General features: G+C 33.0%; 2 protein-coding genes across 2 annotated transcripts in view; both read left to right on the top strand.

Annotated features, from left to right (window-relative positions):
• Positions 1–5,246, top strand: part of LOC132721686 (protein PRRC2C-like) — a 54,351-nt gene extending 49,105 nt beyond the window's left edge. The window contains exon 42 of the mRNA XM_060706035.1: positions 281–5,246. Coding sequence (XP_060562018.1) covers positions 281–636 — 356 coding nt within the window. The 3' untranslated portion in view covers positions 637–5,246. The remainder of the gene's footprint in view (positions 1–280) is intronic.
• A 9,247-nt stretch (positions 5,247–14,493) lies between these two features.
• LOC132721692 (large neutral amino acids transporter small subunit 2-like) overlaps positions 14,494–18,216 on the top strand; it is a 35,457-nt gene continuing 31,734 nt past the window's right edge. Inside the window, exon 1 of the mRNA XM_060706044.1 lies at positions 14,494–15,218. Within this exon, the coding sequence (XP_060562027.1) occupies positions 14,744–15,218 (475 nt within the window). The 5' untranslated portion in view covers positions 14,494–14,743. The remainder of the gene's footprint in view (positions 15,219–18,216) is intronic.

Genomic DNA, 18,216 nt, shown 5'->3' with positions numbered 1-18,216 from the left:
AGTAACCTCAGATTTGGCAGGGAGATTGTCCTTGAGCTCTAAATGGCCACTGTTGATTCTGACAAAGTGGTATGCGGGGGTATTCAGGCCATCATAGTGGCAGTTCTAGTTCAATTTATAATGCTTTACTTGATAATTGTAAGATTTTCAAATTTTATGTTTTAAGGCTTCTTTACTGTTACTTTATAATGATATATACTATGATTAATGAATTTTTCATTGATTAAGATCTTCTTTGATATGTAACAAACTTTTTAACTAGAATACACTGTTATTACAGGTGCTATCCGACCTCAGATGATCTTAAGTAACATGCTGAGACCTGGCCCTCCTGTGTCCTTCCCTAATCCTATACAGCGACCCATGGGACCCTCCCAGCCTGCTCGCCCTCAGAGACCGATGGTGCGGCCACAGGTTCAGCCTGCCCCTGTAGTGAGTGTGCCAAACACCCAGACGGTCTCAGACATGAAGGCAAAACAGAGGCAAGCTTTGTTGGCACATACACAGAGTTTCCTTAATCCTGACAATAAGCCGAGAGTGAAATCCAAGGTGGAAGTATCGGCCAAAGAGGAGAAGACCAGCATTTTGGCCACGGAAAATTCACCAGCTGAAAGTCCAGAAGGAGAAAAGAAATGAGTGTTGTAGAAGTGGTGATTTATATTTAATGTTAAACAATTATTCTCTTGAAGATCTGGTGTCCAAATAAGTAAGATTCAAATGAAGCCAACACATTTAATTTATTGACTTGAAATAACCAACATTTATAAAATGCAACATTTGTCGCATAATATTGGTAAACATTATCCAAAGAGAAAAATACATAATTGCTTATTTAAGGGACATTATAGACATGAAAAGTTGGAAATAAATTACAGGAGACGAAAACAGTTGGCTATGATAAAGGAATCCAAAATGATAATGTGAATTAAAAAAAAAAAAAAGGCAAGAAATAAACACTATGCTTGAAGATGCTTCAATATTGGTTGATAATGGTTTTGTGTAAGGAATTGTGCAGACCTAAATGAAAAAAAAGTTCCACATATAAAAAATGATAAAAAGACAGTTTCAATGCTGATTTTTATGTTTTTAATTAGAAGTGACACTTAACTTCGACATGGAAAACAAACTGACAGTTTAACACAGTACGAGTTTGATTATGAGAGGAGAGATGGGACGGAAGACAAATCTACATGCTTTGGATAATGTTTGGAATATTTATTTCACTGTATATACTCATTTCTTTAACTTACATTGTCCAAAGTTTGTGTCCGATTTGTATTGATGGAGTTCCCTTTCATCTCTTAATATGTATTTGTTCAACATGGAATTAGGCCTAGATATGTGTTATTTTTTGTGCATCATTTCATACATTGTATATAAGAGAAGAGCATTTTTCTACATATTTTGTACAGCTGAAATTTAAAATATATACCACTTTTGCAAATGAATAGACTGTCAAAATAGCTTTAATAATACTTAAACTTATAACTTGTATACACTTTTTTATATATCTAAAGCATTTATTTGTACTAAATTTGAAATGTTTCTTTCATTTTGTAAATATGTAACATATATTGTTTCAATTTACATGAACCACTTTTTGATCAAACTGTAATTATATTCATATCCATGGTTTGGATAATATTGTGCACAACAAAATTGTATATTGTAAAAAAGGTGTTGTCGTTTTATATCATTCATTGTACATGTCTCATTTTTATTGTACTTTAAAGTTATTATGTAGCTTTCATCCATGTTCTAGGCCTTGTTCGTTGTTGAATATACAGTGGTAGTGTTACAAAACCATTTAAAACTTACAGCATATGTTAGTATAAAGTTGTGTGAAATGTGTTTCAACATTGATTTAAAACTACAATATTAAACGCTAAACTAAGTTTTTGCATAAACTTACAAGATATGTCAACACTAGGTGATGCTGAAAAGCTTTAAAATTGTAAGAAGTATTTACACAGGCAAGTGTGATTGGCATTAGAAAAGAGAACCTATTATTAATTGGCGGAAAATGTTTTTAATAGGGTTATAAACAGAGGTGTTATAATAATTCTTTGAGGTTTGATAAGAGAGAAAAGAAGAATTATGGAAGTTTAATTGCCAAAACAGGTTTTGACAAATACTGGTGGTTATTTGGTATAAATATAGTTTGTGGTATCCACATTGAACTTGCATTGAATGGAAGGCATCCATGAATGTATTAAAATGGAAAGAAACCACTTTCTGAAAGTCTGGTTTAATTGGGTTATATATTAGTTTAAGGAAGGATTCTGTTTAAGACATCCTGGGTTGAAATCATATATTGATGGGTTTAAGAGTAAACTTTAATGTTACTGTGGGCTAATTAGTGGAAACCTAGAAGTAGTGAGGGATTAAAGTTGCAAGTTGTGTAACGAGGGTGTTCAAAGAAACACATGGTTTTTATTTATGGTTTGTTTAGTAGGTGGGTAATGGAAGAGAAGCAAGGTTGAAGAGGAACCTTTAAATGGCTGTAAGCCAAAATTTCTGAAAACATGCCCCAAATAGTTTATATAGAGGGAAGAAGAGGTGTAAGGTGGAGAGCCCTTTGGGTGTTTTTAATTTTATATGTTTTATCCATTTTTATAAACTGTGAACTTTATAAACATCATTGCCCCTGATTGTTTAGAAGTTTCACATGTTGAGTTAATCTTGAAGCCTTGACTTTCATATTGCCCCATGAAAGTCAGGTGAACAGATTGAGTGATTATATATTGATAAAGTAGTTCTAGATTCATTGTGTTTTTTTTCTCCTTTTTTTCTGTCTTAATTTATAATATTTTATGTGACACTTTTGGGTTGCACAGTAGTTGAGGTTACTTTAATATTTTTTGTTCATTTTGTACAAAAGATGGCACATTTAATTTGATGTGTGAGAGCCTGTGGGATGTTACTGACTTGATTGTCAGATTTGTACGTTTAAAAAAAAGAAAGAAAAAAACAAGCCTAGTGGCTCTAGATACCTCATCACATGTCGTAACTGCTTAAGATTATTTTGCTTCTCATGTTTGAATAACAGATAGAGAGATGTTCAGACAAACAATTGTTGTACAAAATTCATGCCCTTGCCCGCAACACTTCCTATGGTGTACGTCCGAGATAAGATAAAATTGGCAGAAATGGACTCTCAGCACACACATTGGGTCTGTAGCTGCAACTGTTCTTGTTTTTTGGTGAGAGAAATGAATAATGTAAGGTCTATCTCTATCTGCTGTCATCATTGTATTAGAGATCCATCTAATCATCATTGTGATGGTCAAGTTCAACCAACACTTGTCTTGTGATATTGTGATTTAAAATAGCATGTCAAGATTTGGTTGCCTTGAACTGTCAATATTAGCTTCAATATTGTTTTGTTGTAAAGTTGTCGCGAAATGTTTCACTGTAACACTGTACTGATGTTAAAACTTGATCAGTAGGTACAGCTTATACATCATTGTCGAGTTTGTATGTTTATTTTCCTCATATAGAGTAAACAAATATATATCAGATTGATTTTAAGTGGACAGATACTACATATATATGTTAGAATACACTTTTTCACTGATGCTGATATACTCCTGCTAGAATGTATAATATAAAAATTTGAATCCCAAGTTTCAATTAATTTTAGTTTCACTTGTATATTATAAATGACAAAACATTTCAAGTATCTAAATTCAGTTTTATTTGTTGCTTTATCCGTTTAAACAATTATAAAAAAATTATTCGAGTATTTCAAATTTTGTTGAGACTCACTGTTATTTTCGATGCCTGCTTTGTTGATTAAGTTGTATGAAAAAAAATATTTGACTTTTAAGATCTGAAGTATGAATTGTCTGTGATATATCTATATATGTACAAATACCACAATGTTGCAGGCATATATGTTATTACAAGAGTATTATACTTGATCAACTGATTGATAATGTGGCTGATACACAAAGCTATCAAAGATTATTCTTTTCTTGATGGGTTATATATATAACCTTGTACGACCAGTTATATAACCTGAGAAGCTAGATTAGGGATATATTCATGTAGCAAACAATGTTAATTGAAGGTCATATAACCTGTCAAAGTATTTCGAATTTATAATACACAATTCCTTTATTTGAGAAAAAGTCAGAGCTAATAAGCAAGAAATATATCTCGATAAATTCACCGTTTAAACCTGCATTATACATGAAGCATGTTTCTAATAAACTCTCCCAATTGTTTGAATCAAAACTGTTTCGGTAAACAATGTTGGCATTTAATTGAAAATTTATGTAATTTACTGTAATGATCATAACATATAGCTCTCCGTTGTATTTTAAAATGTACTTGCATTCTGTATAAATTGTTCTTAGTATGATATATGTGTTTCAAATTGATTTTGCCAGTTTAAAACGGATTCAGTTTGAAAGACACAAGGAGTTTGAAAGACACAAGGTTATAAATTGCAGTACTTTTGCTATAGGAGATATTCAGCTACATTTAAGAATGCATGAGTATAAAATGTGCAGTTTTTATCAGGGTAGTCAACCTTGTTATAGAAGTACATGTATCTGAATGATCAATTAACATTTGTCTGGTGCTTGTAGATAGGTGTCTTTAAGGTTTTAAAACGGTATATAATGCATTAAATAGAGCCAGTGTCAAGTTTTCTCAAAATATTCTTAAAGTCTATACAAATCAGTGTTTCAGTGAAACTTTGAATTTTTTTCAAATACATGTAAATTGAAACAAATTCTCATGTTTGTAAACCATATGTAACAATTGTTATTTAGTATTATGTGAGGTGTAAAAGTATCGGTTTTAAAAAGAAACATTGTTGTCTGTTTAAACTTTTAAATCTATAGTTATTTGACATTAAAATAAGTATATCCCGTACTATTTTATCACAATTATAACCTGACTTTAACAGAAGTTGAAAACTTTTGGAAATATATTCATGTATTATACAGAATTTGAAATGCAAATGAACATATGTTGTAATGGTAAGGGAAATACTTGTTGTTTTGTCTATGTAATAATTATATACACACAGTGTAATGGGTAATTTTACATTCTGTAGATCTGTGTTGATCTCTTTATGTAAAGGAAAATTTGTTTTGTGCAAACATTATCTTTGCAAGCGGCATGAAACGTATGTCCATCTTTTGTTTGTGTGATAGTTACTGTGGTACTAAAATGTTTTTACAAAATTTCTTCCATCATTTTCATGCTCTCAAAAAATAAAGGGCTCAATGTGATTATATTCTTTGTTGTTATTTGATTATCCTATCAAAACAGTTCTTTGGCAGCATGTCTAACTGTTAAAAGATACATACTGTTCTGTAAAAATCATAGTTATTATGTCTTTAATTAATGTTTAGTCTGCCAGCAGCAACAGATTCTACCATGTGACCAGTGCCAACAGTACATCCATGCTGTTTTACCATGGTACACAGTGTTCGCTATTCAGTCAGTACTTTGGGGAAAAAAATCCCTTGTAATGGTAGAAAGATCAGGATTAGTACAGTCTTCAAAAGTGCTTAAGTTTGAGTCCCCTGCTTAAAAAGTGTTTGTAAAACATGTATGCCCCCTATCGGCAGCCAATTAGTCAAGTGGCTAGGTTATTGTGACTGACTTTTGATCTAGTGACCAAAAAGTCAATAGGGGTTATCTGTTGGTCATTTCTAGTCACTAGGTTATTGTGACCATAAAGGTTGTTTGCAGCAATTTTATGACAAAAGTTATTACAAATCTTACCAAATAATATATGCATAAAATTTATGAATCCTGTAGGCCTCCTTAATGACAGCCAATTTGTGATATTAGATCAAACCTTGAAATGTGTATACCAAAAGCAGTTAAGTTTAAATGTAACTTGAGTTGTTGAGTTATTTGTCGGACACCGTTTATACGTACAAAATGACTGACCTTTGACCCTTAAATCAATAGGGGTTATCTAATGGCCACGACCAATGCTCCTGTGAAGTTTTAAGGTAAAGAGCCCATGAGTTGTTGAAATATTGATCAGAAACCGTTTTTACCTATGAGGTGAATGTGATCTTTACCCTTGATAGGATATTGATAGGAAACTGTTTTGACATACAAGGTCAATGTGAACTGAACCTTTGACCCCTGACCCCAAAATCAACAGGGGTAATTTACTGGCCAAGACCAATGCACCTAAGAAGTTTGAGGGCCAATGGCCCATGGGTTGTAATATTATAAATCGGAAACCGTTTTTAAGGTCAAGGTTAATATAACCTTGACCCCAAAACAATAGGTGTTGCCTACTTGCCAAGAGCAATGCACCTACGAAGTTTGAGGGTCAACAGCGCAATTGGTCGGAAAAGGGTTTTACCTACAAGGTCAATATGTGACCATGTGCTTTGACCCCTTGACCGGGTCTACTGGCTAAGACTAATGCAGTTTGACGGCCAAGAGCCCATGGGTTGTCAAGTTACTGATATGAAACTGTTTTTACCTACAAGGTCTATATGTACTTTGACCCCAAAATCAACAGGGTCATTTACTGGCCAAGACCAATGCACCTACGATGTTTGAGGGTCAACAGCCTATGGGTTGTTAAGATATTGTTCACCTACAAGGTCAATGTGATATTGTCCTTTGACACATTGACCCCAAAATTAATAGGGGTCATCTACTGGCCAAGACCAATGCACCTATGCACGCTATGTTTGAGGGCCAAGGGCGCAAGGTTGGTAAAACAATTGATCGGAAGCAATTTTTTAACTACCAGGTCAATGTGACCTTGTCTCTTGACCCAAAAATTAATAAAGTCATCTACTGGCCAATATCAATGCAACTATGCCGTTTCAGGACCAAGGGCACATGGGTTGTCAAATTATTGAATGGAAACAGTTTTTACCTATAAGGTCAATATCACCTTGACCCCAAAATCAATAGGTGCCACCTACAGACCAAGACAACTGCACTTGTGAAGTTTAAAGGTCAAAGTCCCATGAGTTGTTAAGTTATGAATTGGAAACTGGTAATTTTGACAATCAAGGTCTATTTGACCTTGACCTAAAGACCCCCAAAAACAATTGTGTATAGCAAAATCACTTATATTAAACGTGTACACACAAACACAGTTCTTAATGAAGCAAAAGCATGAGCTTCCTTGTTTATTATAAAGCATATTTATTTAGTAGAAGAGTTCTACAACTTGCTACCGCCGCTTTCACATCTCCCTTATATAATGATCGAACAGTTCTAAAACGTGACATACTCTCCGAATTTATCAGGGCTATGTGAATTAAATTCTTGAGTTACTATGCAGTCATGATCCCCTGTTGGGCGCCAGATCTAACAGGAGACAAATTTGCAAGGACAAGACTGATCGTGCTAAGGTGAAAAATATTCACCGATAAAAGAATATTAATAAAAGTAGAATGCTACATATGTTGTTTAAAAAATGTTGAGCAACTAACACTAAACAAATTCGATACAATAAGTCCTAATTATTATTTCACACCTTGTAAACTTAGCTAGAGCACCAAAAAATCGTATCAAATCACTGGTACACTCATATTAGCCTTATTTTCATTTTCAGTTAAAAAGTGACAAAATTCTATCAACATTTATTTGGCCAGAGCCTTGTCCAATATACGCTTTTACAGTTGTATACTTCTCCAAAAGGATTCAGTATTGTTCTCAACAATATAAGGAAAAGAATAATAGATTTTTTTTTTTGTAAAAACAATCTTCTCCTGTAGAACCATATTTTTTTTTCCAAAGACATTGTCGTGTGGACTCAGGTCAAAACAGTCATGTTCTATGGGTAATGTCTTCTCAACTTGACACTATAGACTCTACTGCATTATGGCAAAGTTCAATTGTATAGAAACAACAAAATACATTGGCATAGTGTTTTGTTTTATACAAATACAATATTGTTGTCCTGCCAATCATTTACAGTGTCTCAGATATTGGCAACAAACAAACAATATCACCCATAAAAACCTTGGAATGTTTAATTTTACATGTTTTTGAAATATAACTTACATCAGTTTTGTAAAACGGACTGTAACCTAAATTATATTAAATGGACAACAGTGAGGTTTTCTTTTCAAATCTTATTAGTTGGATCTGAAAATGATTATTCCACATGTGTGTACCGTTTGAATAAGTTTTTTTTTTAGTTTACAGTAATGTCTTCGATATCTGATATCTATTTTTGAATACATACAGCTACATATATTTGCCTTTTGTGCTTTGTAAAATTCAAGGGGAGGAATCACGCCGTTCGTTACCCAAACAAACAAGATGGCGGATGCAGCCAAAAAGTAGGTTTTTCCCTTTTTTCTCTGAAATTCATGATGTACTTGTGTAAAGGTACATATAACAACCTTCTACACAATTTTCCTGGCACACAGAAATTTATTTCATGGTATTTCGTCCCGTACTTATTCTGAAATGCGCGTCACCAGATTCGAAGCGAGAGAATTTTCCACCGGTTTGATCGTGGTAACGTACGGCTTCTTCACTCAAATTCGCTGTTTCTTTACATATATGTGTATTAACTGAAACCACTGACTTTAAAAATTTGTAATACGTTGTCAAGTAATCATTCATGCCCATTTTGGCTAGATTTACTGGTGTAAATATTAATATCGGGGCATTTTCCGGAAATGATAACGTATGGCGTATAAAATATCAATGATAACGTACGGCGCATTTTTCTACTTGGTGGATTTCTATTTGTCCAGTCAGCTGATAATAAATTATTTGTATGTAGGAAATGATAGATATTTGAAACAAAAAGTTTGTCATTTCAGAAATAAATTATTGAACAATGCTGCACCATCGGGTATCAATACCCGTATCTTTCTAGCTGGTGGCATAATAGATATTCGTTGTAAATATACCAAGTAAAACACGAGTTTATAGTTTGAGAATATTTTTGTATAAAATGCAGAACGGAAAGAAAAGCCTCCACTTTTAGGAAACATTTGTGTATTGTTGTTTTCACATTAAATTTCGCCAGTGTTGTGCGATAATTATGGTCTTATCCCCTTATCAGAAAGAAGAAATGCATTACCAGAGCAAAAATGTTAAAATGGTACGAAAGACTTGATATATTTTCTTTTCCAAAATTACTTTAACAAATTACTGATAAGAAAATCTTAATATTTGAACCACGTCAAACATAAACAAAACGAAAAGTGATTGCGACTAGCTTACACCCAGAGGAGATGAGCCTGTGTTTATACAATCTGGTCGCTCATTAAAAGAAAATTCATAAAAGAAAATAATGAATGAGTATAGGTTCTATATTGAATTTATTGAATTAGTTAGAAAATAATGTTTTGCGAAAAAGTTCAATAAATTTATTAAATAAGAAATTTCCAGTTTATTTGACGAAACGTTTTCTATTTAGCGTGACGTTGTGCCACTATGACGTCAGATATATTTGCACGACATATCCGTACAGTTTTTTATTATAAATGATTTGATCAAAACAATTACATCCAATTCATAAATTTGCCTCTCATATTTTGGCTTTTTTTTCTCGCAAACGCCCCAACAAAAACAATCAATCCCTTCAGGTATCAGCAATAAAAGAGTGTCATTGAAATTTGCGGTAAACATTTTACCGACCATGATAAAGTTTCAAATCGGATTTGGATTTCGATGTTTTATCCATGTCCGAGAACCCGTCTGAAATCATTAAAGCTAGACCGCTCATGAATGCGCTCAGATGACGTCATTATCTTTATGAAAGAACAGCTGTAAAAATTACTACGCTACTATGATAATAGTGTTTACGAAGTATATGTTAGTAACTTATACTTCGTAAACGTTACAATATTATCATAGTAGCGTAGTAATCAGTTAGTGTTCATCTGTGTTGTTCTACAGAATTTAGAAACTTTGACAGGAGCTATAGCGGCCGGAGAATGTTTCTTATTTCCGTAGAACAGCTACGGATGAATACTAACATACTTAGTGTCAAGCTTTATTTGGCTTCATTAATATTTACTTTCTTTCGTCACTATACTTGTCTAATTTACTAACACGGTTCTATGAAGCACTATGAAAAATAGAAGTTTATGTAGTGTCCAAATTTATTTCCCACCCAATGAAAGCGCTGTATTTCTAAAAGAAAATCTGTGCGTTAATTTTCATTGAAGAACAAAAGACGATACTTTAAATTATCGAATTCCGTTCATAGTCGATTTCTCATTTTCATAATAATTCATAGAACAGCATAGTTACGTAATAAAGTGCCAAAAAAAGCTTGACGCTTAGTATGTTAGTATTCATCCGTAGCTGTTCTACAGAAATTAAAACATCCTTCTGTCGCAATCGCTCCCGTCAAAATCTATTATCTAATAACATATTATACGTTATTTTGGTTTTGGAGTGATATATGTGGATATATTACCTGTCAAGATTTTTTAGGCGAGGGTGATATTTTATCTTGGCAGGTAATATATCCACATATATCACTCCAAAACCAAAATAACAATTTTATTACCCTTCCCCTGTCGAGCTTAGACGATTTTAAAATAAATCATTGCTACTTCAAATGAAACGTCGAAATAAGATTCCCTTTATGGTACCCCTTCCCCACAACATGACGTCACATAAATACATGACGTATATTCTTTCGAACGTAAAGAATGTAAACAAGAGAAAAGGAGTAGTCTGTTGAACGCACTTTTAAGGAATTAATATCAAGCTTTCACAAGGTCATATTTTTTTTCAATACTGATGAGAATATGTATCATTAGTCGCCGGTAGAAACCGGCGATTATATTTGTAACAGTTTAATATTATACCTATGGTAGCCTAGGAGAAGCCCTTAAAATCTGAAAATAAAAGCATATCAATTATTGAACAATTAAAGACCAAAATTGTTTTTCAATTATCTCAAAAATTCAAACATATGATAACTTTGTTTAATGAAATGAAATATACACATATTGACATCTTAAAAAGCAACATTACAATTTTCATAAAATGAATCAATAATGTATCCCTAAGGATCAGTCATTGAATATAAGGGATACTTAAACTTTTTTCTATGTGTCAAGCGTTGCTATTTTATGATATATAAATCATGGATGATATTTGAAATGACACTTTTAAATTATTTAAATTATATTTTATGACACCTATTATAATTCATTATTTTATCTAATTATAAACAGATTCTCCCTGTGCTTTTGTAAGAATCACGTGACTACACGTTGTATGTTTTTGTTATAAAATCTATTAATATTAACAGATTGCTGATAAGACATGCAGGTAACTTGGTATGGCAGCTGATAAGATGCAAGTCATTGTAATTTTGTATAGATAATTACATAAGTCATTTTTCATCAATCAGTTTCATATATCATATCATTAGAAAAACCTGTATACTCATATTTTACACATTAAAATAAATTTTCAAAACCTTTTCCTTTTTTCTTGGTAAAGGCCGGGTTCTGTCAAACTTTTGACAAGAAAGTTCAATAGTTTAGTTTAGGTTGAACATCACAATATAATTTTATGCTTAAGAGGCACATTACTGAAATACATAATGGTAATCGTTGATTTTGTTATATTCCGTCGGTTTCCGTCGCGCAGGTTTCCAAAACGGTATGACGGTAGGGGTCCGGAATCGTATTAGATACATAGAAAAAATAATAAACTATCTTTGTGTTGATAGTTTTTCGCACTGAAAATCAATAAAACGTTAATTATATCGTATGTAACAATGGGAATACATGTATTGATTTCAACTAAATTACATATTTTTGCGATAGTGCATAATATATGATGTACAAGACTTTTACAGTAGAATTGCATTGTTTCATTGTCACTTTGCAAATATTCGATGATCGGTAATTATTTGTCGGTAATTATCAGAATCTGAACTAGTAACCTGTATGGTACAACAGTATATGTATAAAGTACAATTACAAGAAGAATTACCAGCATATCACTTGCCTTACAAGCCTCAGTGGCAAACATTACTCAACTTATTGTTCCTCTTATTTTTATACTTGAACCATTAAACTGATATTTTCTTGTATTTATGATAATACAATCATTTTTCTATCCGGCGACTTGATGCTTTAGCATCAAAATCTCTACTTGTTACTCTATTTTGGTAAATATTTATCATTTGACAGTTAAAAAGTGCTTTTAAATCGGAATTTACATCGCGTAAAATCAAACCGTACGCGCATCGCCACTGCGCATGTTGTTTACAACGTGGGGTACCCAACGGGGAAATTTAGTGTGTACATATTACCCGTCTGGTACGGTAATATCAATTTCTTTCGGGTGATCAATATCCAATCAAAAAGGCAGGGTAATAAACATAGTTTTTGAAATTTGGGATCAAGTTTCACTTTTGACGAAACTTTAACATCACCAAAGGTGGAAAAGTTGCTCTATATTCGAGTATGATATGCAAGAAAACAAATCACTCGTGATTACCTATCGGATTTTAATATCCATCCCACTGGCACCTGCACAAGGGCTTAAGTTAGCAAGACTCGTTACAGCCCAATGCGAAAGAGCCCTTGGATCGGATATTTCTGTCCGATACAAAAACACATGACAGATATTATGCAAACACTAAATAATATTCAGTTTCTTTATTTGGTTCTACACATCATCTTATGTCTGGTAACTGGTAACATAACTTTTCTCTTATATAGAAAATCAATTAAGCAGACAAAAATGCGCCGTACGTTATCATTGATATTTTGTGCGCCATACTTTATCATTTCCGAAAAATGCCCCGATTTTAATATTTTCAGCGGTTATTCTAGCCAGAATGGGCATGAATGCTTAGATGCCGACATATTACAACCTTTTAATGTCAGTGATTTCAGTTAATATACATATATGTAAACAAAACAGTGAATTTTAGAGAAGAAGCCGTACGTTACCACGATCAAACCGGTGGAAAATTCTCTCGCTTCGAATCTGGTGACGCGCATTTCAGAAGAAGTACGGGACGAAACACCATGAAATAAATTTCTGTGTGCCAGGAAAATTGTGGAGAAGGTTGTTATATGTACCTTTACACAAGAACATCACGAATTTCAGAGAAAAAAAGGGAAAAACCTACTTTTTGGCTACATCCGCCATCTTGTTTGTTTGGGTAACGAACGGCGTGATTCCTCCCCTTGAAATTATCCTTTATACTTTGATTTAAATGATCACAGGAATATTATAGAATGAAAGATATGAGGCGGTATATGTTATTGAAAGAAAGTGGGCATGCATAAAATCATCTCCAAATTTTCTTCCAGAACATTTCATTCTGTTTATGTAAAATATACCTTTGAATTGATACAGTCTGTATTGAATGAAATTCTAGAATGATGTTATATTCTGTGATGTTTGATTGAAGTGTGATATTTGCTTTTAATCAAGTAATATCATCTTATCCATATTAATATGTGCTTATAAATCTAATTTGTTTTGCATATTCAGTCATAAATGTACATTGATCTTCTAATTCCTTTTATATATTTTCTTTTTTATACAGATTGTTTGTTTGCATTGCTAAGGGATGGTCTGTTATGTCAGGAAATATATAGCTTATGTTTGTGTGTTTTATGTAACCGACTATAAATAAAGATTATCTTATCTTAACTATCTAATCTTATCTATCTTATCTTAGTCTATTATCTTAGTCTATGTTACAAGTCTGTCAAGAAAAGACCATTAGGTAAAAAAAACCCCATAGTTTTACTGTTTTTTATTTCAGTTTTATAAAATATTTAATCTGTTACATTTTTATACACATATAAGTACGTATTTGTCATGAAACACAGTCTATATATACACGGATTTATATTACATAATGATATGTAATATAAGTCCGTGATATATAGAAGCAAGAAGTTAAAATTATCATTATTTGAAATGATGTATGTATGACATTCTATACACGAAACAAACATTGACAAAGAGAAAAATGCTGAAAAAGGAGAAATGTTTGAAGCCATACACCAGCACATCATATGGAAAATAACCAATGAAAACATGACCAAATGATAATTATAACATTGACTCTTATACACATTTTACAAAAATGATTAAACCAGTAACACCCCCGCCATTTTTCACAAAATAATGAAAAGACATAGGTATACTGTTGTCATATAAATATGACGTCTTTGTGGTATTTGTGTTTCTGGGCTTGACCGACATACTTAATTTATATCCCGTTATATAGAAGCCAGTCACGTCTGATATGTCGGTGTTTTGTTCTTTTTAAAAAATCATTAAAAAATAGGGCAAAAGTGAAGACGGAAGACTGATGTAATGAAGGATATGAACAATTATTTTAATGGAATTTTCAAATTTAAAATAAATGACAGAAAAAATTCTACAGAGCTGTTAGAGGCGTTTTAATGATTATATATTGGTGTCCAACCGATTGCTATTTAGCGGTCTTATACCATCGCCGATTTACGCCAATTTCCCGAAAATTGCCGGAAAGGGCCAAAAAGTTGCGAATGTGGTTAGCCGAGGTTTTCCAAATTATAACGTAGCCATGTGTTATTTATTCAGTTCACCATAACAAGTCACACGTTATTTCACTGAACATAAAGAAATGTGGACTTATAAAAGACTTTTGTAGCATAGTTTTAGTTGTTTTATTTACTTGATAAAATATATATATTTACGTACATATTTATATAGATCTATTGGAAATAGATCCAGATCTATATTTACTTTATTTATATTTCGTGACACACATAAAATTAAAGAAAAAATGAGTGCTGAAAACGGCAACACGAAGCAAGGGTCAACCAGTTCACATTCGAGTGAGGACGATGCTGTAAATCTGAAACCCAAAATTTCACTTTTAAATGGTGTGACGATCATCGTTGGATCCATTATAGGATCTGGCATATTTGTTAGTCCAAAAGGAGTTCTAGAAAACGCAGGGAGTGTTGGACTTTCATTAATAATATGGGTAATGTGTGGATTATTTTCAATGATTGGTGCTTACTGTTATGCGGAACTTGGAACGTCTATAATGAAATCTGGAGCGGACTATGCTTATATATACGAAGCTTATGGACCGTTCCTTGCATTTTTAAGATTGTGGGTAGAATGTATGATTGTAAGACCGTGTTCACAGGCTATCGTCGCGTTAACGTTTTCATACTATGTGGTAGAGCCTTTGTTTCCTGATTGTGAACAGCCAGACGTTGCTGTCAGATTGTTGGCTGTTGTTTGTATATGTAAGTATATATAAAATGACTTTTAATACAAGTTTATATTACACTTACAGGGATGGCTAGAACTATCAGTTTTTGATGTGATACGGGGAAGTCAAAGGCCTGGGCTTTGGCTTGGTTAGCTATATTTTTCTTAATGGTAGCAGGGTTCCCACGCTACCGGGAAAACGGGAAAAGTCCGTGATTTTCAAAATCGCAGCTCCCGGTCGTGAAAACGCCAGGAATTTGCTCCGTCCGGTAAAAGTCCGGGAATAGTCCGGGATTTAGTCCGTACCGCTAATGGAAGTAATCGATATTGAACAATATGGCTGCCGCCAAAGCAATGTCCATTTCCTGGTTTGGATTATTGATGTTTTCTTCCATCGCGGATGGTTTTAACAAGCTTTCTTGGTATTTTGAACATTTTACAAATCAAATTTAGCTTTTTATACATCAAATGCCGTAATGGCTTTGAAACCTCGCTAGAAATTAACAATGAAAACGAACGAAAAAATAATAAGCAAGTCCGTGTTTCCGGAGCACCTGAATTTACTGCACAGTCGTCAAGTTGATTCAGCAAATATGTTGTCTGCGCTAGTGCGCCAGTTGCGAGACAGAGAAATAGGAATAGGGAAAAAAATCAACAAAACAAATTACACCTTATACATTTGGATCTGACTTAAGCATCAAAAAAATTATATCTTTTATGGCATAATATATATGAGCCACCCCATGAGAAAACCAGCAAAGTGTGTTTGTGACAAGCATGGATCCAGATGAGTCCTTCATATCTGCACAGTCTCATATTTTAGGATCCATATTGTCTGCCTAAAGCCTAACATTTTTAACATCTGAAAGAAAAACTCATGGATACTGATGTGACTGCATGGATAGCCAAGCTTGTCTGGATCCATGCTAGTCACACAAGCACTTTGTTGGTTTTCTTGTGGTGCTGCTAAAACATATGTAATTACTTGGCTGAAAATTTAATATAATTGCCTCGTTTCTCATTTACAATTAAAGTTTTGTTATGACTGACCCATGTTTAATAGTTTTATGCCAATTTGAATATTGTAAATGTAAATATATACTGTTTTCATTAAAATGACAAAACTCTAACAGGCCAATTAAGATTTGTCTCATTTGTGCAAGTAAAATGAACAATATTTTTATATGCCCGTTTGAAATAGGGGCTTATTAATATGTTTTCACCCTTTACGGGCTGGTGGGAAGTCTGGAAAAAACCGGGAATTCTCAAATTGAAAAACCTGGAATTTAAAATAAAATCCTTGAAAAAACCTGGAAAAAACCTGGAATTTCACTCCTAAATAATAGTGGGAACCATGTGGTAGCCGCCCAGTGACGGCTGTGCTATAGAAAGAAAAAAGTCCTGGGCCCTTCGATATCATTAGCGGAGTGGGAAAGGCGAGGGGGAATAAAGATAAATGGCATCATGGTGAAGGGTAAGGTTTTACCCGCACTGTATATATATCTCACTATTAAGGCCCCACAGTTACGCATTTAAACAGATTCGTTTCGAGTTTCAGTCAAAAACATTTATGATAATTTTTACCGTTTAATCGAAATGACCATATTGTCTTACAAAATATCTGAATCATTGCCTGTAATCATGAATTCTATCAATTGTCATTGGTTTATTCCAAAGTAAAATACGGAAAATAGGTATTTACAACCATCCATACAGCATTGCCATTCACTAATCGTGACATAAAACATTGGTAAAGTTGATTATCCTTTGATCTTTAAAAAGAGCGAAGTGAGGATACAATGCAGAAAATGTGTGTTGATTCAATCATGATAGGCCCTGAACATTAAATTATTTGTAAATAAAAAGTAAGTCATCATTTGGAGACTTGAATAAATGGTGAAGTATAGTACAAAGAAGTATCACCGTTTAAACGGTATCGATTCGGTTCTTAGCAATCGTGTAAACGTTTACAAAAAATTGTAAACGTGGGAGCCCTACTCACTATCTACTCTTTCTTTCCCTCGCGTGCATGAACCTGGCAGTAAACTTCAGTTAGTTGAAGGTGGCCAGTATACTGGTAGCCTTACCGTAGAAGAAGAAAAAGTAACTGAATTTGAACCACTATAAACCATCACTGCTTTGGACTTCTTGTCTTGGAATTTGGATTCTTATAAGCATCAGGAATCTGAAATATTTCACAAAGGTTCACCTGAGGTCCTCCTAGTAAGGCTTCCACATTTATATTTTTTGTACAATTACACAATTGCTGAAACCATAACACTGCAGTTTAAAAAATGATGGCACTTTTATGTGCTTTACTTTACCTTGCCAATCTATTTTTAATACATGTACAAATAAAAAAAATAGCATGCTTGTCTCACCACAAGTTTGGATAAATTTTCTGCTTTATATACCTTTTTTACTCTCTGCCAAAAAAGTATCAAGTCCTGAGCAATTTATAATATATTGCAAGGCAGTCAACCCTAAATGGAGAGTTGTATCTACTCATAAGCGGGCCTGCTGACTATTATTGAAAATTGTTGTTGGTTTTCTTTAAGCTTAAATTTTACTGATTTTTTAAAATGAAAATTTTGATTTACTTTTCATTAAAGTAGTTAATATCTGTTTACATTCAATTTACTGTTACACTGATACCCTAAAATATTGGAGGAATTGTAAAACGTTTGAAAGTTTAACAACAAAATAATCAAAAACTTTTAAGAGTTTTGGCTTGCATTTGTTTCTGTCTGGAACATGAGTTAAACAATTGTGATTTATAATAATTTTTACTTTCTTTTATGTACAAAAAAGGGGCTGTGATAAAGCACTTAATTAATAATTCGTAAATAAATAATTTCAAAATTGTATTATTATAAGAAAAGAGTTGCTGTGACTTAGATTGAGTAAAATACTCATTAATACCACAGGAAGTGGTAAATACTTGAAAGTGATAAGAACTGTTTAAAGATTTGACAATAATTGATAAAACTGTGTGTCCTTGATAGTATTTATTGATATCAATAATATGATATA

This window comes from Ruditapes philippinarum, unplaced genomic scaffold (genome assembly GCF_026571515.1).
Source record: "Ruditapes philippinarum isolate M1 unplaced genomic scaffold, ASM2657151v2 ctg837_1_1_1_1, whole genome shotgun sequence".
Lineage (NCBI taxonomy): Eukaryota > Metazoa > Mollusca > Bivalvia > Venerida > Veneridae > Ruditapes > Ruditapes philippinarum.
This window is presented reverse-complemented; position numbering and strand designations above follow the sequence as displayed.